Source organism: Coregonus clupeaformis, chromosome 21 (genome assembly GCF_020615455.1).
Source record: "Coregonus clupeaformis isolate EN_2021a chromosome 21, ASM2061545v1, whole genome shotgun sequence".
Taxonomy (NCBI): domain Eukaryota; kingdom Metazoa; phylum Chordata; class Actinopteri; order Salmoniformes; family Salmonidae; genus Coregonus; species Coregonus clupeaformis.
Window position 1 is genome coordinate 57,923,375 of NC_059212.1, and position 22,460 is coordinate 57,945,834.

Consider the following 22,460-nt stretch of genomic DNA (forward strand, 5'->3'; position numbering starts at 1 on the left):
TGTAACTTCTTCTTTAAGAGGCTCCTCTGTCCTCCACTCGTTACCTGTATTAATGGCACCTGTTTGAACTTGTTATCAGTATAAAAGACACCTGTCCACAACCTCAAACAGTCACACTCCAAACTCCACTATGGCCAAGACAAAAGAGCTGTCAAAGGACACCAGAAACAAAATTGTAGACCTGCACCAGGCTGGGAAGACTGAATCTGCAATAGGTAAGCAGCTTGGTTTGAAGAAATCAACTGTGGGAGCAATTATTAGGAAATGGAAGACATACAAGACCACTGATAATCTCCCTCGATCTGGGGCAGTCTGCCCCTGAACAACATCCCCACAGAATGATGCTGCAACCACCATGCTTCACCGTAGGGATGGTGCCAGGTTTCCTCCAGACGTGACGCTTGGCATTTAGGCCAAAGAGTTCAATCTTGATTTCATCAGACCAGAGAATCTTGTTTCTCATGGTCTGAGTCCTTTAGGTGCCTTTTGGGAGATTCCAAGCGGGCTGTCATGTGCCTTTTACTGAGGAGTGGCTTCCGTCTGGCCACTCTACCATAAAGGCCTGATTGGTGGAGTGCTGCAGAGATGGTTGTCCTTCTGGAAGGTTCTCCCATCTCCACAGAGGAACTCTGGAGCTCTGTCAGAGTGACAATCGGGTTCTTGGTCACCTCCCTGACCAAGTCCCTTCTTCCACGATTGATCAGTTTGGCCGGGCGGCCAGCTCTAGGAATAGTCTTGGTGGTTCCAAACTTCTTGTGTTCTTGGGGACTTTCAATTCTGCAGACATTTTTTGGTACCCTTCCCCAGATCTGTGCCTCGACACAATCCTGTCTCTGAGCTCTACGGACAATTCATTGGACCTCATGGCTTGGTTTTTGCTCTGACATGCACCGTCAATTGTGGGACCTTATATAGAAAGGTGTGTGCCTTTCCAAATCATGTCCAATCACTTGAATTTACCACAGGTGGACTCCAATCAAGTTGTAGAAACATCTCAAGGATGATAAATGGATACATGATGTACCTGAGCTCTAGAAGGACAACCATCTCTGCAGCAGATTGTCCAACTGGATGGCCATGTCCACCAGCTGGTCGAAGGTTAACATGGCAGGCTAGCCATGATGATGAGATGAGGAGCGGCAGTGGCTAGAAGGCCAGTGACGACGAACGCCGAAGCCTGCCCGAACAAGGAGAGGAGGCAGATTTGGAGGAAGTCGTGACACATACTCTATTTGACCATTTATAATATTGTCACCCATCAGACTACTGTCAATTTAATCTGGTCTTTAGGCCACATCTATTATGATATGTGAAATTAGTTTCAATATACAGTAGTTTGGATGGGCCAGCTGGGCAAGCAACTGTTGTCTTATAGTCAGAAAATCTTATTTGAGTATTTACAGTCTATGTGCTTTTAGATTCATCAATACATTTTCTGACTGATTACAATTTATATTTGGTGTCCTGAGGATTCTTATGACCTATTTTAACATAATACATGCATTAATTGACCAATGTATTATTTATTATTGAATATTTCTACAATTGAAATATCAACGTCATTTGAACTTCATGGCCATTCTAGTAGTTATGGAATTCTGGTGCTCTGAGGGTTAAATTAATCTCTGTCCCCATAAGTCCATAAGATAAGAGAGTACTTTATTAGTACCATACCATGGTTCACTGCATTCTCTGATAATAAAATACCATAAAAGACTCTTATGTGTTATCAGTTTATTTTCATTTCCTCCTTGTTGATGAATATACACCTGGAGTCAAACACTCAATGTCTCCAGTTGTATATCCAAAGTGAAACATTAACACATTTCAAATGACCTGAAATCTATAAACTGGAGAAATTACATTTCTGACCTCACTGAAAGTTAATTTGAGAAGTCATTATCATAAACTCATTGTCTGAGTGTCATAATTCTCCTTTCATGGCCGCAACGTTATGACCATTAGGAACGATAAGGGTTGTATTCTATTGATGACTTTGCATTGTCATAAACTATATTGTGCTGTTTTCACAGCTCATTGTGTGTGCATGTTGTAGAATGTGACCTTCTCTTTGAGGGTATACACAAATGAAGGAGTGTGGTTTTAAGGGCTCATGTAATAGGCTACACAAATCCATACTTTGTGAATCATTTCATTTTCTAGTTTAGTTTTAACACAAACATCTAAAACCTTACTGTTGTACTTCTCTTTCACTAACACTCATGTGTGTTTTCTTAGCACTGATGTAGCTGATCGCTGTTTTATTGAGGAACATTTTACTTGCAATGACTGTCATATGTTGTGGTCTTACTTACCTTAGTTGAATACACTGACAGAAAGTCTATTCTGGATAAAATGTCTGCTAAACGACTAAAATGTAAATGTAAATGTAAGCCAGGCTTCCCCAAAATCTATATCTATCTGATGCTTTCTGTTCAAAAAGTGTATGACAGGGGCCTCCCGAGTGGCGCAGTGGTCTAAGGCACTGCATCGCAGAGCTAGAGGCGTCACTACAGACCCAGGTTCGATCCTGGGCTGTATCACAACTGGCTGTGACCGGGAGTCTCATAGGTCGGCGCACAATTGGCCCAGTGTCGTCCGGGTTAGGGGAGGGTTTGGCCGGGGAGGCTTTACTTGGCTCATCGCACTCTAGCGACTCCTTGTGGCAGGCCGTGTGCCTGCAGGCTGACATCAGTTGAACAGTGTTTCCTCTGACACATTAGTGCGGCTGGCTTCCGGGTTAAGAGGGCGGGTGTTTTCGGAGGATGCATGACTCGACCTTCGCCTCCTGAGCGCGTCGGGGAGTTGTGCTGATGAGACAAGATTAAAAATAGGGGGTAAAATACACACACACAAAAAAAGAAGAAGAGTATGACATTGTTGCCGCCCCTAGAATTGAATTCAAGGGAAGCCAGCGAGCGTTTGGCCTCTCTTGATATATACAGTATATATATTTTTTTTAAACTGAGTGAGCTCAGCTGTGAATGGTAGTCCACTTTTTCTTGTTTTCAGTTGATGGGTGGTTTGACACAATTCGCTTCAAGAGGATTTTTTCATAGTCACTGAAATTCTTTGAACGTTTTCTTTTACCTCTGTCCATTGTTTGGTTTAGGTGACTTGCTCCAATTCCACACAATGCTCATGTATTAGTGTCCCATCCCTGGTTTTTGAAGCATCCTCAGGTCAGCACCAAGTGCACATAGTTAATCTAATTAGGCTTCACAACGATTAACTGGTTAGTCCTTACTTACTGTAGTCTGGGACTCCGTAGTCTAGAATGAGTCAATCTGAAGTTAAGCAATGTCTCAGAAAGCATTTTTTAAAATCTGGATTAATTTCAATAGAATTAGCCTAGTCCTGATTTAAATTAAACTCTGTCTGGGAAACCGCCCTTATAGGTTTTAATCTGTTTACTTCTGTGCTTCGTCATAAACATCATTTTTTGCTGATTTTCCATACTTAGCGCTCATGTGATACCATGAGTCCATACCATGTGATTCATCATATACCCTCATATATAGTACATTTGGAAAGTATTCAGACCCCTTGACTTTATCCACATGTTGTTATTCTAAAATGTATTTAAAAAAAATTTTTTTATCAATCTACACACAATACCCCATAATGACAAAGCAAAAACAGGTTTATTGCAATTAAAAAAATAATTTAAAAAAATAAGGAAATATAACATTTACATAAGTATTTGGACCCTTTACTCAGTACTTTGTCGAAGCACCTTTGGCAGCGATTACAGTCTCAAGTCTTCTTGGGTATGACTTTACAAGTTCTTTTAATTTTCTTTGCATGAGCTAGATACACACACATACAATAATGTTGTATAGAAAATATTTATATTTTTTGTATTACCAATAGCATAGTAATGGTAAATAGATAATTCTTTATTCAAAAATCAATTTCAACATGAAAAAGCTAAATGACAAAACAATGAAGAAGACAGGAGGGGGTTACAACAGCATACAATTAAAATACAATCAGTTACCTACATAATACAGATTGAAAAAGGCTAAGCAAAACTATACTGCTGTTTTCCTGTCCTGTCCTTTCACTTCAGAATCAGATTAATAGTGGAATCATGGTTACTGAGATCTGTACTACACTACAGTCTACAGAAGTCTTCAAAATCACTCAGAATGCTCTCATAATCATTCATGTACAGTGGGGAAAAAAGTATTTAGTCAGCCACCAATTGTGCAAGTTCTCCCACTTAAAAAGATGAGAGAGGCCTGTAAAATGAGGGAAAAAAATCCAGAAAATCACATTGTAGGATTTATTATGAATTGATTTGCAAATTATGGTGGAAAATAAGTATTTAGTCAATAACAAAAGTTTCTCAATACTTTGTTATATACCCTTTGTTGGCAATGACACAGATCAAACGTTTTCTGTAAGTCTTCACAGGGTTTTCACACACTGTTGCTGGTATTTTGGCCCATTCCTCCATGCAGATCTCCTCTAGAACAGTGATGTTTTGGGGCTGTCGCTGGGCAACACGGATTTTCAACTCCCTCCAAAGATTTTCTATGGGGTTGAGATCAAGAGACTGGCTAGGCCACTCCAGGACCTTGAAATGCTTCTTACGAAGCCACTCCTTCGTTGCCCGGGCGGTGTGTTTGGGATCATTGTCATGCTGAAAGACCCAGCCACGTTTCATCTTCAATGCCCTTGCTGATGGAAGGAGGTTTTCACTCAAAATCTCACGATACATGGCCCCATTCATTCTTTCCTTTACACGGATCAGTCGTCCTGGTCCCTTTGCAGAAAAACAGCCCCAAAGTATGATGTTTCCACCCCCATGCTTCACAGTAGGTATGGTGATCTTTGGATGCAACTCAGCATTCTTTGTCCTCCAAACACGACGAGTTGAGTTTTTACCAAAAAGTTCTATTTTGGTTTCATCGGACCATATGACATTTTCCCAATCCTCTTCTGGATCATCCAAATGCACTCTAGCAAACTTCAGACGGGCCTGGACATGTACTGGCTTAAGCAGGGGGACACGTCTGGCACTGCAGGATTTGAGTCCCTGAGCGGCGTAGTGTGTTACTGATGGTAGGCTTTGTTACTTTGGTCCCAGCTCTCTGCAGGTTATCCACAAGGTCCCGTGTGGGACAGACATGATGAGGCGTCCTGTTGCTGTCGTCTTGGTCACCAGCAAAGGCTTTTCTGACATACTGAGGAAGGCAACATGGTTGCCCACTATAGTATGGGTAGATGTCATCTGGGACGAATATTGCTGTAAATTCAGATATACTTGCATATCTTGTTGTGGTCACATTGTAGCAGTCCCACTCCGGTCTATTCTGGAAGGGGGATGGAAATCAAAGCCCCCCTCGTTGGGGTTGATCTTGCAACCTTTTCACCCATGATGTCAAAGTTGATGTATCGTTGGCCCGGAACTGGAAATCCATGCCTGGGCAGTGACACCAAACCCAGAATATCCCAGGTCCGCCAAAGTGTTCAACGTACCTCGAACGATGGTGGTACCCTTAAGAGACGAGCAGAGAGAGAGAGAGAAAGAGAGAGAGAACTTTAGTGGGGTGTGATTGTGTGAAATAAAATCCCTTAATATACTGACATACCCTGGAACCTTATAGGCCCAGTGCAGTCAAATTCTGTTTTACCTGTGTTTTGTATAATATTATACAACAGCTGATGAAACTAACTCTGTAAAGCGTGGGAAAAATGTGATCAGGGTTTTCACACACTGTTGCTGGTATTTTGGCCCATTCCTCCATGCAGATCTCCTCTAGAACAGTGATGTTTTGGGGCTGTCGCTGGGCAACACGGATTTTCAACTCCCTCCAAAGATTTTCTATGGGGTTGAGATCAAGAGACTGGCTAGGCCACTCCAGGACCTTGAAATGCTTCTTACGAAGCCACTCCTTCGTTGCCCGGGCGGTGTGTTTGGGATCATTGTCATGCTGAAAGACCCAGCCACGTTTCATCTTCAATGCCCTTGCTGATGGAAGGAGGTTTTCACTCAAAATCTCACGAAACATGGCCCCATTCATTCTTTCCTTTACACGGATCAGTCGTCCTGGTCCCTTTGCAGAAAAACAGCCCCAAAGCATGATGTTTCCACCCCCATGCTTCACAGTAGGTATGGTGTTCTTTGGATGCAACTCAGCATTCTTTGTCCTCCAAACACGACGAGTTGAGTTTTTACCAAAAAGTTCTATTTTGGTTTCATCGGACCATATGACATTCTCCCAATCCTCTTCTGGATCATCCAAATGCACTCTAGCAAACTTCAGACGGGCCTGGACATGTACTGGCTTAAGCAGGGGGACACGTCTGGCACTGCAGGATTTGAGTCCCTGGCGGCGTAGTGTGTTACTGATGGTAGGCTTTGTTACTTTGGTCCCAGCTCTCTGCAGGTCATTCACAAGGTCGCCCCGTGTGGTTCTGGGATTTTTGCTCACCGTTCTTGTGATCATTTTGACCCCACGGGGTGAGATCTTGCGTGGAGCCCCAGATCGAGGGAGATTATCAGTGGTCTTGTATGTCTTCCATTTCCTAATAATTGCTCCCACAGTTGATTTCTTCAAACCAAGCTGCTTACCTGTTGCAGATTCAGTCTTCCCAGCCTGGTGCAGGTCTACAATTGTGTTTCTGGTGTCCTTTGACAGCTCTTTGGTCTTGGCCATAGTGGAGTTTGGAGTGTGACTGTTTGAGGTTGTGGACAGGTGTCTTTTTATACTGATAACAAGTTCAAACAGGTGCCATTAATACAGGTAACGAGTGGAGGACAGAGGAGCCTCTTAAAGAAGAAGTTACAGGTCTGTGAGAGCCAGAAATCTTGCTTGTTTGTAGGTGACCAAATACTTATTTTCCACCATAATTTGCAAATAAATTCATAAAAAATCCTACAATGTGATTTTCTGGTGTGGTATCTGAGGATTTTATGACTTTGCTAATGGTTTCAAATGGTTTTAGAGGATGTTGACTCAGCTTAAAGGGAGCATCTGGGGAGTAGTTCTATAGGGGCACCCTAAAGCCGAGGAAGTCTGTTAGGTGTACTCCTGGGATTGGTCTGTAGGGAAAACACCCATATTATGTTACATAGGGCATAGGATATAAATACCACGGTTAAAACAAAGGAGGACAGAACAACATATTACAGATTGGGGTCGTTGTTCTCCAGATATTCTGCAGATATCTGTAAATTGACGCTGGAACTCTTTGATATAAATAAACCTTTATAATCAAAGTACAGTGTCAGCGGAATTCTTGTTCTCACAGCATCTCAGCATAGTTTTCTCGACACCACAAAATGGCGACGAGGTATTTTCTCAGCGTTCCATTCATGGGCGCCGAGCTGACTCTCGCTCCAGAGTCCGGCAGATAAGGGTGAGTTTTTTCACTACTTTGGGCACTGGTCAGTTCGTGTGTCTGTGTGTGTGCGTTGAATGAATGCACCGTTAAGAACTTGCGTGTGTGCTTTGCTGTTATTTGCTGTGGGATAGGAGTCCGTTCTAAATTTGTTTGCGTTGAAAGCAACGCAAACAGGGGGGAGTGTCTATAGGGATATTTTGCTTGAATAAAATTCAAAAAGAATACAAATGAAGGAAAGGCCAGGAACTAAGGTAAATGTATACAAATTAGGACATTGCGAATCTAGGAAAGCCCTCTAACGAGGCGATCATTAGGATGGGCCGAAAATCCTAAAAGCACGTTAGGTGTATTTAGGTAAGTCCCGGGGACTTGAGGTTGTGGTATATATATTCAGTTGCAAGTTACCGCTCAATTTATGGTTGACGAATTATATGATTGATGTGACCGCTCATCGAATGTCCGCGGAACTCGTGGTAGCAGAAATTTAGGAACAATGGAAATATACGGCGCAATGTAGGTAGCATACTGCGTTAGGGGTCCATAGGAATGGGATAAGCCTCTTAAACTGTATGTGTATGTGTGTAGAAGAAAGTAGGATTTGTGTTCTATGGTTTGTGAGCTCTGTTAAGTGTTACTGTTTGTCTATGGGGGTAAAGGAGAGGAAGTGCAGCGGGACTGTCTACTTTCTGTTGTCTAGCTGGGAGAGAGCTGGGAGAGAGCTCCCTCCACTCTGAAATCGCACTGGTGAATGTACTACGCATGCGTGTGATTTTATGACTTTAGAGTTACGTAGGGCAAATGTGCCACTCCTCTGCCTGCACTGAGTTGCTGGGAGACGCAGACTCAGAACAGAGCAGACAGAGAGAGAGGAGGAGATTTAAACACGAATGGAATGTTCTGTTTGTTAAATAGGCTGTTGCTTAACGATAACTATTTGATTGAGATCTATTGAATTGATAAATGAGAGAGATATGTTGACGGATAAAAAATATATATATATAAATTTAAAAAATGGTATTGAGCTATTTATACTATTCTTGAGTTAAGTTTTTTGCTTATTTCTTAGAGCGAATGTGACTAGAGGGGTATTGAATGGTTGAAATAACTCAGTGAGTGCATAAACTACTAAATTATTGTCTGTTTCTTTGTTATTCTGTCATATGAGAGATAAGAAGGAGGAGACAGAGAGAGAGAGGAAGTGCTGACGAGTGCATCATGCGACAGAGTGTGCTGCAACGGATCAAGTCAAATCAAGGCTAGTACTGTTCTATTTACAAAACGTACCTTCCCATAGAGGATATTTTGGGTGCCTAGCATATTTGATGTTATGACAATTTGACAAGGACTTGGCAACAGACTGATCAATTGATGAAAATAAGAATTGCATTTTGGAGTTTTTGTGCATGAGTGGGTTTGATTAGAGTTGAGGGGGAAATCGAGTACTGACATTATTCTGTAAAATTAAGGTAATTGGGTGCTTATTAAGCAATGGGGTTGTGAGTGCTGGAGTGTTGCTGGATTAGAGGTCTATATTTTTTGGGTTGCTCTGAAGTTGACTACTTTCATTTACTTTTCCTGATTGGATGTGGTAAGATTGCCACTAATCAATAATTTGGTAAAATAAAATAAAATGAATAAATGAATAAATTAATTGATTAATTGATTAATTAATTAATTTGGGGAAGAAAAAAAAAAGAGGGAACTATAGGCTACATAGTCTAAAATAATGAAATAATTTACAATAAAGGAATATAAAAGAGTTGTTACAATGGGGAAAAAGGACATAAAAACGATGAAAGTAATTACTCCTGTTGATGTAGTAGAAAATAGTAATCCTTTAGTTAATGGTATTGCAAGGTTATCTGGAAAAGGGAATAAACGTTGGCCTGACATTGAACAACCATGGCTAGTGGAAGGGAATCTTAACCCTGACGTCATCAACATGATGAAAGTGATTGAATAATAGAGAGAGGAAAAGCAGAAACGACCATAAAGATGAATCAAAACTCCAAAAGTAAGAAGAAAACGAGATGTCTGGAAACTAAGGGTGGAGTGAGGTTCAGGAAGATGGAACTTGAAGATGAAGAAGACGATGATGATGATGATGATCGGAGTGATTGAGAAGAGATCATGGGTGGATATGACTCTGTGATCAGAAGGAAGTTGGCAAGAGTGGAAAGAAGAAGGATACTAGAGATTTGATCTCTGATGGAAGTTGGAGGAAGAAGAAGGATACTAGAGATTCGATCTCTGAGGAAAGTGAAGATGGAGAAAGCAATGAAGATTTGGAGATTAAAGGTGCTTTATGTTCAAGAGGATTTTATCCTACAAATGACTAGCACAGAAGAAATAGAAAGAGATATAGACTGATGCGTATCATGCCTGGATAAGGGGAATAATTTAGAAGAAGTAAAGGAAGAACAACTCAAGAAGCTGAAGATACAGAAGAGAAGAAAAAACTGCTGAGAAAAGGATCCCAAGAATTGGAGGAGAATAATACATTGAGGCCAAGGAAAGAGGGCACCAGTAAGAAGATGATGCCAGTGATCATTCGAGGACAGAACCTAGAATATAAGCCTTTGAAGAATACCGATATGTCAGATATACTTGAGAAGCTGTCTACTCTTCAAGATGGAGCATATCCTTGGATTTCAAAAGAAAAATGGGAAGAAATTATGGTGGGAACATAGTCAGCCATAGGAGACATTAAGAGACTTTTGGCTAATCTCCTTGGGATTCCAGATATGGAAGAAATATTTCAGAGAGCTAAACTGCAGATGGGACTGCCCTCACAAGTAAGGGGAGCAAACTGGCAGAGGTGGTTGGACTTGGAAGCATGACAAAAGGTGTCTATAGAGATTATATAGCCCATCAAGTGGATCTGTAGAGGAAGAAGGAACACAACTAGAAAGAACAGGACCAAGAAACTCTCAGAAAACTTGATGAAATACAACTGGGGGAGAATAAGAAGGAGAAGAAAAGCTTTGGTTATGAAGAATCAGTGTGCACCAAATCAACAATCACTGCCACAGCTTCAACTGAACAAGGTCAAATGCAATTGTCCCAGCCACAACTAGTGGTACAAGTTGTTTCATATCCATAGATAGTTTCTGGACTGAAATAATTGGAGAGGAAGAGGACGAGAAGGCTAAGGAAGAGGAAGAGGAGGAAGATTTAAGCCATACTTCCAACAATCTTGAGAAGTGTGTTATGATTGTGGACAGGTTGTTGACTTTGCTGTGAGTGTAATGGGCAAGAAGGAAACACAAGAAAGAATTTCAGAGGAAGATACAGGAGCAAGTGAAGATCATCTGGAGGACAGGTGAACCCTTATAGGGGCAAGGAGCAAGGATTCTAGGGGTGCCTAGAAGATCCGAAAGGGGGGTGTCAGCTGGTAGCACCAGTTAGTGAAAAAAGATCCAACAATTGAAGTAAAAATAAACAACGGACTATGGGAAGTGATGATGGATAGCGGAAAGGCTTTTATCTGTGTTCAGCCTGAAGAGGTTACACATCTCACTATGTCAAATCAACTAATTAGGATAGGGATTTGAGGGAGTAAAATAGTTGATTACTCTTAAGGAACCAATTGAGCTCTGCTATGAAAATGAGAAAATTACAATACCCATACTGGTATCAGAACATATACCTATTGCGTTGTTGGGAAGAGATGCATTGTGGAAATTGAATTGTAAAATAAGATGTACACCAGACGGCTGTCTGGTAGAAGTGCCAAAGGAAAAGGTTTACCAATTGTTGATGATGACAGAGATGGATTTGTCTACAGTATTCTGGATTGGAAATCTCAGTGAAGATTTTTAGGAGCCAGACCTCCTTGGAAGAATCAGTATCCATTGAAAGATGAAGCAATCCAAGGGATTGAACCAGAAATTGAAGGACTTTCAAAAGCAGGTGTTTTGAAGACAATAGAAAAAATCCTCAGAGTAAGAATGTTTGTTGTTTTGGGAGAAACCATGAGGGGTTGATAGTAGCGCCTCTGGACCTATTAGGTCTGATGATTTAGGAAGCTAGGGGTTAACTAATGTTGCAAGGGGGAAGATTAGGAGACAGATTATAAAGGAGTAGGGTTTTTGGGAACCAGATTTGCTTGAAAATATTGACTATGTCATAGGAAGGAGGACAATCTGTCTGAAAAGTGATGTTTACAGGGGGTGACTGTTATTATTAGTTACATTCCTACACCAAGAGGGGAATAAGATGTCAAACTAGGCTAAAAGATGCTCAAAAGTTTTTGTGTAAAGAAGTCATAAGCAGGTGGGGACTTCCGGATCAAATATCCTAAAATTAGTGGGAAAGGAATTTGTGGATAAATCAGTGAAATGGTTTTTGAAAAATTAGGGGAAAAAGTCAGACTAAAAAGTTAAGAAAACTAGAATTGAAGGAACTCTAGGACAGTCAGCTCAGCTTCAATGTTAGTAGGAAGAGAGAGAGAACAGTGGTGAAGGGAAATTTAGAGTTCAGTGGGAAGATAGATATGGTGGGAGTTTAGATCTGTAAGGAGCAGATGCATTGAGAAAGTATGCGTTGCTGAATGATAAGAGAAGATTGAGGGTGATTGTAGTCTTTATGTGTACAATTCCCAGCAGGAAGATCAAGGTGATTATGAATGTATTTTTTATAATCAACAGTTTGAAAGTGAGGGATTAGAGTTGGGACTGAGAGTTAATGTAGTGACACTAGTGGTGATAGATGGAAATACAAGTAAAGAGTTCAAAGCTTTAGGGAGAATGGATGAATCAACAACAATGACATCAACACTTCAGCCTATTATTAACAACAGTGAGAAGCAATTCAACTCTTTCAACATTGACAGTTATTAAAGCTATAAATGTATCACATTTGATTACAAGGGAGCCAATCGCTCCAGCACCAATTTTAGAGGAAAAGACTGTCATTAGGGTTAGGATGGGTGGTACAGCTCATCTTCTTTGTAGATGTGAGAGAAGGAATGTGTAGAGGTGAGATTCCTCTCATATGGAGAGATAATTATGGAGAAGAAGTGTTGTTATGAGGATAAGAAGTAGAAGCTGTTTCACCTAGTGAAAGGAAGTATATTTTGTAAAATGATATGAAGTGGAAGAGGGTTATGAGTGATTGCTAACTTATTTTGAGTAATGTTAGAGAGAGAATACTATCATGGAGGTACAGGATGAGTTGTTTGATTTTAATGGAAGACAAGAAGATATATCTGATCAATACTGTTCGTTAGGGAAGAGAGAAACTAAATGGAAGGCATATGGATTTAATTCTTCTGTTTGGAAATTAAAGATGGATGGGCAGGTAGGAATATTTAGTTCAAGGAGTTACCTCATTCTGTAAGATCAGTGAGGAATCTTGATGGTAAATGTCTGTTGAGAATTCTAGTACTAGGAACATGGGGTTGAATCTTAGAGAAGGTAGCTAAACCTCTATCAAGTATGTGTCAATCTTATGCTTTATAATGGCTGTTGTATCAGCAACAATCATTAAGAGAGAAAATAATGTAGTTGTGGAAGCATTTGTTTAGGCCTAGGTTTAAGTGTTATTGGTTAAGTGAATTAACCTATGTGAATTTGTTAGATAGGAAGGAAAATCAGTTAACAGCGCTTCATGAAGCATTGGAGGTGAAACCAGTGAGGGCTAAAAGCTGTTTTTGTTTAAATAAAACATACGATGGAAAGGGGATGTTTAGGGGAGTAGCAGATGGTGATGATTGTATGATGACTTTGGGGTAAGCATGAACATAAGGTTAGTAATGAGAAATATTATGTAACTTTTGATGTTCCAGTTAGTAAGAAGAGAAGGACTTTGATGGAGAGAGAAGCTTTTGCATGGTAATGTGACTATTGGGAATTTTAGAGAAACATCTGGGGTTTGTGGTGAGAGAATATATTCTTACCCTATGGATGGAAAGGATGTTGTTACATGTTGAAGTTGAAGCTTCCATATGAGGTTTTAAAAATTAAAAGAGGGGAAGCACAGGCAACGAGATAAATCTGATTCTGAAAGAGAGAAATTTCATAGTCTGGGGAGCCTACCATTGGAGGATAAGTCTAGGAGAGAAGTGGGAATTTTTCAATGGTATGGTGTAAAATTTGGGAAGATAACATAGATAATATTACCTATAATTTGAAGGGTTTTGAAAATGAAACGATAAGAGGGTTTAACCTTCTGTCAAGTCTCAAAGGAGTATTGATGGATAGATATCAATTTTGAATTTTTCAAATGTTTTTAAATATTATGGTGATTTTAGTATTTTGTGATGAATCAAAGGGGGGAAATGGTATGTGATTCATTTTATATATCATTTTTATATTTTTAGTTGATATTGATGTTTTAATTTGAATGTGTTGTTTTGCAAAATATACTGTTTGGTCTTTTATTTTCTTCCAGAAGCATATGGGGGAATGTGTAGAGGGGACAATATGAAGGGACTGGAGGAAGTGGAACAAGGAAGGTGTGGAAAGGTTCAGATTCCATCATCGAAGTTGAATTGGAAGTCGACACTGCTGAGGAGATGAAGTGTAGTGGACTACATTCCAGTGTCTGCAATGATATATAGACATATTTGCATGTGTAATACATATTTTGTGTCATATTCTTTCTGTATTAATTTTTGAAGAATGATATTTGCTGTTATTGGGTACATGTGGGGATCTCAGATGTTTTTGTTTATTTCGTGGATGCTTAGGGATATTGGGTCTAGGCAGGGATAGAGAGAATCCACAGGAGGGTCCGATGGGTTGACCAGCCTGAATGTGGACAGATTTGATTGTATTTTGTTTACTGAGGCGTTCATGTGTATTCAAATTGCATCATAGTTTCAAATGCATTGATAAAGATTTATGAATTGATCTGGAGTACTTAGGTGGTTGCCTGGGGCAGAGGGGCCGTGAGAGAATTTTACTGTCTTGATTGATGGAGGGATATTTGGAAAGAAAGCTGCCAGACAGGTTTTTCGCTCTCACACTCCATAAAGATTTGTTCATATTTCATAGAAATGTATTCACACTCCATAAAGATTTGTTCATATTTCATAGAAATTTATTCACACTCCATAGAGATTTGTTCATATTTCATAGAAATGTATTTACACTCCATAGAAAAAGGTGTTTACTCTCCATAAAATTTGGTTTATTGTTAAAAGATACTCAATGAGAAATTGTTATTTGTCATAATCCTATTTTTTTTGTTTTCGAGACTTAATGCGTCTCGAAGGGGGGAAATATGTGGTATCTGAGGAATTTATGACTTTGCTAATGGTTTCAAATGGTTTTAGAGGATGTTGACTCAGCTTAAAGGGAGCATCTGGGGAGTAGTTCTATAGGGGCACCCTAAAGCCGAGGAAGTCTGTTAGGTGGACTCCTGGGATTGGTCTGTAGGGAAAACACCCATATTATGTTACATAGGGCATAGGATATAAATACCACGGTTAAAACAAAGGAGGACAGAACAACATATTACAGATTGGGGTCGTTGTTCTCCAGATATTCTGCAGATATCTGTAAATTGACGCTGGAACTCTTGATATAAATAAACCTTTATAATCAAAGTACAGTGTCAGCGGAATTCTTGTTCTCACAGCATCTCAGCATAGTTTTCTCGACACCACACTGGAAAAAAAATTCTCAATTTGTCTGTCATAGTTGACGTATACCTATGATGAAAATTACAGGCCTCTCATCTTTTTAAGTGGGAGAACTTGCACAATTGGTGGCTGACTAAATACTTTTTTCCCCCACTATATATATGTATATATATATATATATATATATATATATATATACATACATACATACATATCCTTTTTTAAATTATATTTCCCACCCCTTCCCTAATTGGAGTAAACTAGTGAACAATAATGCTTAGGCCTCTACTTCCAGCTTATACATACTATATACATTTTATGGACACAGTCAAATTTTACAATAATTTTATTTTGTTTGTTTTTACTCCTGAACTTCCTCCGATCATTTTCATGATGTCCATCTGGTTTGCTTCTATATGCCATATTTTTCTAACTGTGCTCTTTCACAAAAGCTCTCAACCTATAACCTATATACTTATTATGGACACAGTATGCTTTACATTAGTTATCTTGTTGTTGTTATTAGTCCCATCCTTCAGCTCCATTCAACACCTCCCATCTATCTCTTAGCTACAAGCTTGGCACACCTGTATTTGGGGAGTTTCTCCCATTCTTCTCTGAAGATCCTCTCAAGCTCTGTCAGGTTGGATGGGGAGTGTCACTGCACAGCTATTTTCAGCTGTCTCCAGAGATGTTCGATCGGGTTCAAGTCTGGGCTCTGGCTGGGCCACACAAGGACATTCAGAGACTTGTCCCGAAGCCACTCCTGCGTTGTCTTGGATGTTTTCTTAGGATCGTTGTCCCGTTGGAAGGTGAACCTTTTCCCCAGTCTGAGGTCCTGAGCACTCTGGAGTAGGTTTTCATCAAGGATCTCTCTGTACTTTGCTCCGTTCATCTTTCCCTTGATCATGACTAGTCTCCCAGTCCCTGATGCTGAAAATCATCCCCACAGCATGATGCTGCCACCACCATGCTTCACCGTAGGGATGGTGCCAGGTTTCCTGCAGACGTGACGCTTGGCATTAAGGCCAAAGACTTCAATCTTGGTTTCATCAGACCAGTGAATCTTTCTCATGGTCTGAGTCCTTTAGGTGCCTTTTGGAAAATTCCAAGTGGGCTGTCATGTGCCGTCTGGCCACTCTACCATAAATGCCTGATTGGTGGAGTGCTGCAGAGATGGTTGTCCTTCTGGAAGGTTCTCCCATCTCCACAGAGGAACTCTGGAGCTCTGTCAGAGTGACAATCGGGTTCTTGGTCACCTCCCTGACCAAGTCCGTTCTTCCACGATTGCTCAGTTTGGCCTGGCGGCCAGCTCTAGGAATAGTCTTGGTGGTTCCAAACTTCTTGTGTTCTTGGGGACCTTCAATGCTGCAGACATTTTTTGGTACCCTTCCCCAGATCTGTGCCTCGACACAATCCTGTCTCGGAGCTCTACAGACAATTCCTTGGACCTCATGGCTTGGTTTTTGCTCTGACATGCACTGTCAACTGTGGTGCCTTATAAAGACAGGTGTGTGCCTTTCCAAATCATGTCCAATCAATTGAATTTACCACAGGTGGACTCCAATCAAGTTGTAGAAACATCTCAAGGATGATCAATGGAAACAGGATGCACCTGAGCTCTAAAAGGACAACAATATCTGCAGCACTCCACCAATCAGGCCTTTATGGTAGAGTGGCCAGACGGAAGCCACTCCTCAGTAAAAGGCACATGACAGCCCACTTGGAGTTTGCCAAAAGGCACCTAAAGGACTCTCAGACCATGAGAAACAAGGTTCACCTTCCAACAGGACAACAACCCAAAGCCAAGCTTGTAGCGTCATACCCAAGAAGACTCGAGGCTGTAATCGCTGCCAAAGGTGCTTCAACAAAGTACTGAGTAAAGAGTCTGAATACTTATGTAAATGTGATATTTCAGTTATTTATTCTGAATAAATTTGCAGACATTTCTAAAAACCTGTTTTTGCTTTGTCATTATGGGGTATTGTGTGTAGATTGACGATGGGAAAAAAAAAACAATTTAATCAGTTTTAGAATAAGGCTGTAACGTGACAAAATGTGGAAAAAGTCAAGGGGTCTGAATTCTTTCCGAATGCACTGTACATTACATGACAGTGTACAGAACATTTATAGACAAGAACAACACAAGACAATATTAAATTAAAAATAAGAGTCATATTGTCAAGACAACAAAAATACTTCTTACTCATATATAGATATTCATATTATTATGTACAGCACAGTTAAATTAGACGTTAATTAAGAAAAGAGGCACTGTGACACTATGTTTAATTTGTTTCTGTTTTTTAAAGCTTTTTGCCTGAGTAATCTGTGGTCCAATATTACATGGCTCTATACATAACTGAGCGACGCATTAAATACGTTTTTGGTTTGAGTACTGTAGGCCTAAAGAAACCCATATTGGTGTGTCTGGTGTGGTATGTACAGCGCCTTCAGAAAGTATTCATACCCCTTCTTATTCCACATTTTGTTGTGTTACACACTGAATTCAACATTGATTATTCTTTTTTTTATCTCACCCATCTACACACAATACCCCATAATTACATAGTGAAAGCATGTTTTTAGAAATGTTTGAAAATGTATTGAAAATTAAATACAAAAATATCTAATTTACATAAGTATTCACACCCCTGAGTGAACACTTTAAACCAAAGCTGTAACTCGACCACTCAGGAACATTCACTGTCTTCTTGGTAAGTAACTCTAGTGTAGATTTCGCCTTGTGTTTTAGGTCCTGCTGAAAGTTGAAATCCTCTCCCAGTGTCCGGTGGAGAGCAAACTGAACCAGGTTTTCCTCTAGGATTTTGCCTGTGCTTAGCTCTATTCCGTTTCTTTTTTTTATCCTGAAACACTCCCAAGTCCTTAACGATTACAAGCATACCCATAACAGGGTGCAGCCACCACTATGCTTGAAAATATGAAGGGTGGTACTCAGTAACGTGTTGTATTGGATTTGCCCCAAACATAACACTTTGTATTCAAAACAGAAAGTGAATTGCTTTGCCACATTTTTTGCAGTATTACTTTAGTGCCTTGTTGCAAACAGGATGCATGTTTTGAGAATATTTTTATTCTGTACAGGCTTCCTTCTTTTCACTCTGTCTATTAGGTTAGTATTGTGGATTAACTACAATGTTGTTGATCCATCCTCAGTTTTCTCCTATCACAGCCATTAAACTCGGTAACTGTTTTAAATTCACCATTGATCTCATGCTGAAATCCCTGAGCAGTTTCCTTCCTCTTCGGCAACTGAGTTAGGAAGGAACGCCTGTATCTTTGTAGTGACTGGGTGTACTGATGGACCATCCAAAGTATAATTAATAACTTCACCATGTTCAAAGGGATATTCAGTGTCTGATTTAAAATATATATATATAATCCATCTACCAATAGGTGGCCTTCTTTGCAAGGCATTGCAAAACCTCCCTGGTCTTTGTGGTTAAATTTGTGTTTGAAATTCACTGCTCGACTGAGGGACCTTATAGATAATTGTATGTGTGGGGTACAGAGATGAGGTAGTCATTCAAAAATCATGTTAAACACTATTATTGCACACAGAGTAAGTCCATGAAACTTATGTGACTTGTTAAGCAAATGTCTACTCCTGAACTTATTTAGGCTTGCCATAACAAAGGGGTTGAATACTTATTGACTCAAGATATTTCAGCTTTACATTTTTAATTAATTTCTAAAAATTTCGAAAAACATGCTGCAGACATTTTTTGGTACCCTTCCCCAGATCTGTGCCTCGACACAATCCTGTCTCGGAGCTCTAAAGACAATTCATTGGACCTCACGGCTTGGTTTTTGCTCTGACATGCACTGTCAACTGTGGTGCCTTATATAGACAGGTGTGTGCCTTTCCAAATCATGTCCAATCAATTGAATTTACCACAGGTGGACTCCAATCAAGTTGTAGAAACATCTCAAGGATGATCAATGGAAACAGGATGCACCTGAGCTCTAAAAGGACAACAATATCTGCAGCACTCCACCAATCAGGCCTTTATGGTAGAGTGGCCAGACGGAAGCCACTCCTCAGTAAAAGGCACATGACAGCCCACTTGGAGTTTGCCAAAAGGCACCTAAAGGACTCTCAGACCATGAGAAACAAGGTTCACCTTCCAACAGGACAACAACCCAAAGCCAAGCTTGTAGCGTCATACCCAAGAAGACTCGAGGCTGTAATCGCTGCCAAAGGTGCTTCAACAAAGTACTGAGTAAAAAGAGTCTGAATACTTATGTAAATGTGATATTTCAGTTATTTATTTTGAATAAATTTGCAGACATTTCTAAAAACCTGTTTTTGCTTTGTCATTATGGGGTATTGTGTGTAGATTGATGATGGAAAAAAAACAATTTAATCAGTTTTAGAATAAGGCTGTAACGTGACAAAATGTGGAAAAAGTCAAGGGGTCTGAATTCTTTCCGAATGCACTGTACATTACATGACAGTGTACCGAACATTTATAGACAAGAACAACACAAGACAATATTAGATTAAATTAAAAATAAGAGTCATATTGTCAAGACAACAAAAATACTTCTTACATTATTCCACTTGGACGTTATGGGGTATTGGGTGTAGGCCAGTGACAAAAAAAATTAATTTTAAAATTCCATTTTAAATGTAGACTGCAACACACATTCTTTTGGAAAAAGTCAAGGGGTGTGAATACTTTCTGAAGGCACTTCTTTGGGTTGCCCACACATTTTTTTTGCTGGTCCTAGATTTTTTTGTGCTCTTGCCAACTGACAGTTCCGTAAGGACAATTCCCTAAGGTAAACAGAAACAGACTGGCACGAGGCTACAAAAAAATTATCCTACCTGTCTCTTTCTGTTTGGCTGATGAGGATATTGGTAAATCATTGGCTGGGCTGACTTGAAGGATTTGGATAAAAGGGCAGGGGATAAGCAATTTCTTCCTTTTTCCATCGTGCAAGATTGCCTCTGACAATCTCATCCTTAAAAATAGTGTGATTAGTTTGCTAAAGGCTCTTAATCATTTACCAACTTAATTTATCCGTTTTATTTCGAAAATGCCTCTGAAATTCGAACTTGGTCCTGGCCGGATGATTGGGGGTTCTAACCCCTGTTTTATTATTGCAGAAATTGGACAGAACCACCAGGGAGATATCGAAATAGCCAAGAAAATGATCAAGATGGCTAAGGTACTGGAAGCTAAATGAAGAGACATTCTTAAGAGTTTTCCTGGACACATTAAGCCTAGTTTTGGACAAAAAGCATGCTCAATGCAAAATTGAACCTTCATTTAAAGTGTTTAAAAAAAATGTTTTATCCAGGGCTAGGCTTAATATGTGTCAGGGAAACTGCCCCTTAATGTGGCTTAAGCTTCAGTTTAATATAACAGGTTGGGCGACATCAGATAGAAAGGCACCCACATACATGTATGAGTGTGGGGCAACTTAGCCATCCTGCATCCCTCCCATCTAAACCTTCCTTTAATAACCTCAAATCAAAAGGTAGTGTAGAAATGGTAGGACTGAGGGGAATGGTATTTTCTACTGTGATCCTGATACTGTATTGCTGCTGTGCATGGATTTGCATAAATGTAAGTAGGGTGTGTGTGGTGTGTGTGTGTGTGTGTGTGTGTGTGTGTGTGTGTGTGTGTGTGTGTGTGTGTGTGTGTGTGTGTGTGTGTGTGTGTGTGTGTGTGTGTTTGACACTATTACTCATGTTGGCATCAATTTACAGGACTGCGGGGCAGACTGCGCCAAATTTCAGAAGAGTGAGCTTGAGTATAAGTTCAACAAGCGTGCTCTGGAGCGTCCGTACAACTCCAAACATTCCTGGGGAAAGACATACGGTGACCACAAGCGTCATCTGGAGTTCAGTCATGAACAATATAGAGAGCTCCAGAAATATGCAAAGGAGGTTGGAATCTTCTTCACCGCTTCTGGAATGGACGAGGTAAAAGTTTATTCCATGATAAACGTCTATTGAATTAGTCTGCTGTGACTGTGTTGATATTACGGATTTCAAGCAAAACATGCATGACTATCTCAACTGCTTTGCATCGCTTGTTAGATGGCTGTGGAGTTCCTGGATGACCTTGATGTGCCCTTCTTCAAAGTTGCCTCATGCGATGCCAACAATTTCCCCTGTCTGGAACTGACTGCAAAAAAAGGTAATTGATTCAAGTTAACACTGTGTTATATATGTACTACATCTTTTCCACCTGTTACTGTGGTAAAAGTAAAATGTTTCCAATTAAAATATATATATACCCTGAATGTGCAGTCAAAATGTGTAATATGCGGCATTTCAGTAAAGTCAGTTACTGGAGAAATTACAACTTTGTTTTACCTCAGGACGGCCTATGGTGATATCCAGTGGGATGCAGTCGATTGCGACAATGAGACGTGTCTATCAGACGGTCAAGGAGCACAATCAGAACTTCACCATCCTACAGTGCACCAGTGCCTACCCATTGGACCCTGAGGATGTCAACCTACGTGTCATAGCAGTATGACTTCCCCCATTGGTTTGTTATGATAAGGAAGGAGTTGTGTCAGGTAGAATCAGCAAGTTACCCCAGAGTAATATCAAAGAGGGAGAGATGCAACTACTTCAGGAATATTGTGAACTTGACAGATTTTTTTTCTGCCCACCACTGAAGGAAATGATTTGATCCATGGCATTTCTCTCTCCCTTTTACTGACATAGGAATACCAGAAGGAATTCCCTGATATTCCCATTGGATATTCCGGCCATGAGAGGGGAATCAGCATCACCGTGGCAGCAGTGGCGATGGGAGCAAAGGTCGTGGAGCGTCACGTGACCCTGGACAAGAGCTGGAAGGGCAACGACCACGAAGCGTCGCTGGAGCCTTCTGAGCTGACAGAGCTGGTCAGAGCCATCCGCCTTGTGGAGCGGGCCCAAGGCACGGGTATCAAACAGATGCTACCCTGTGAGAAAGCCTGCCATGACAAGGTGAGTTGGCCTCGGGAGGTTTATGACAAACATAATGGGCCTACCTTTTAAATTAAAATTAATATGACATCATTATAATTTTGGGAGACAGTTATTATTACGAATGTCAACTGAAAAAATATAGATTTAGTATATTATTGACATATGTTGTATATTTTGTATATTGACAGCAACTGTCTAGTCCCTTACATCAAGTATTCTCTTTAGCCATTTTCAGCTTGTACTTTATAGCCAACAACAGCACATAGGAGGAAATCTCTATATAATTTTTTCTTCCAGCTGGGGAAGTCAGTGGTGGCCAAAGTGGCGATCCCTAAAGGCACGGTGCTGAGTATGGATATGCTGGGGGTGAAGGTGGGCGAGCCGAAGGGCGTCTCTCCTGAAGACATGGGTCAGCTGGTGGGCAAGGCCGTCACAGAGGACGTGGAGGAGGATGGGAGCATCACTCCACATATGGTGGACGGCTACAACAACAATGGCTGAGTCGACCACGTGTGTGTTCAGCAGGACACAACGTTGTGGAAAGTTCAGATAGAA

General features: G+C 40.4%; 1 protein-coding gene across 1 annotated transcript; it reads left to right on the forward strand.

Moving 5' to 3' along the window:
* Positions 1 to 20,008: 20,008 nt before the first annotated feature.
* LOC121534521 (sialic acid synthase-like) lies at positions 20,009 to 22,406 on the forward strand. Its single transcript, XM_041841105.1, has 6 exons — positions 20,009 to 20,140; positions 20,685 to 20,900; positions 21,018 to 21,117; positions 21,302 to 21,456; positions 21,657 to 21,923; positions 22,203 to 22,406. Exons 1-6 carry the CDS (start codon positions 20,009 to 20,011, stop codon positions 22,404 to 22,406), a joined length of 1,074 nt encoding a protein of 357 aa, XP_041697039.1.
* Positions 22,407 to 22,460: the final 54 nt, after the last annotated feature.

Bases quoted from the DNA above. Each gene is read 5' to 3' on its own strand.
- LOC121534521 (XM_041841105.1), top strand. From the start codon at position 20,009: ATGCCTCTGAAATTCGAACTTGGTCCTGGCCGGATGATTGGGGGTTCT. The intron at 21,457-21,656 runs GTATGACTTCCC...TTACTGACATAG, and splicing joins TCAACCTACGTGTCATAGCA to GAATACCAGAAGGAATTCCC. The intron at 21,924-22,202 runs GTGAGTTGGCCT...TTTTTCTTCCAG, and splicing joins AGAAAGCCTGCCATGACAAG to CTGGGGAAGTCAGTGGTGGC.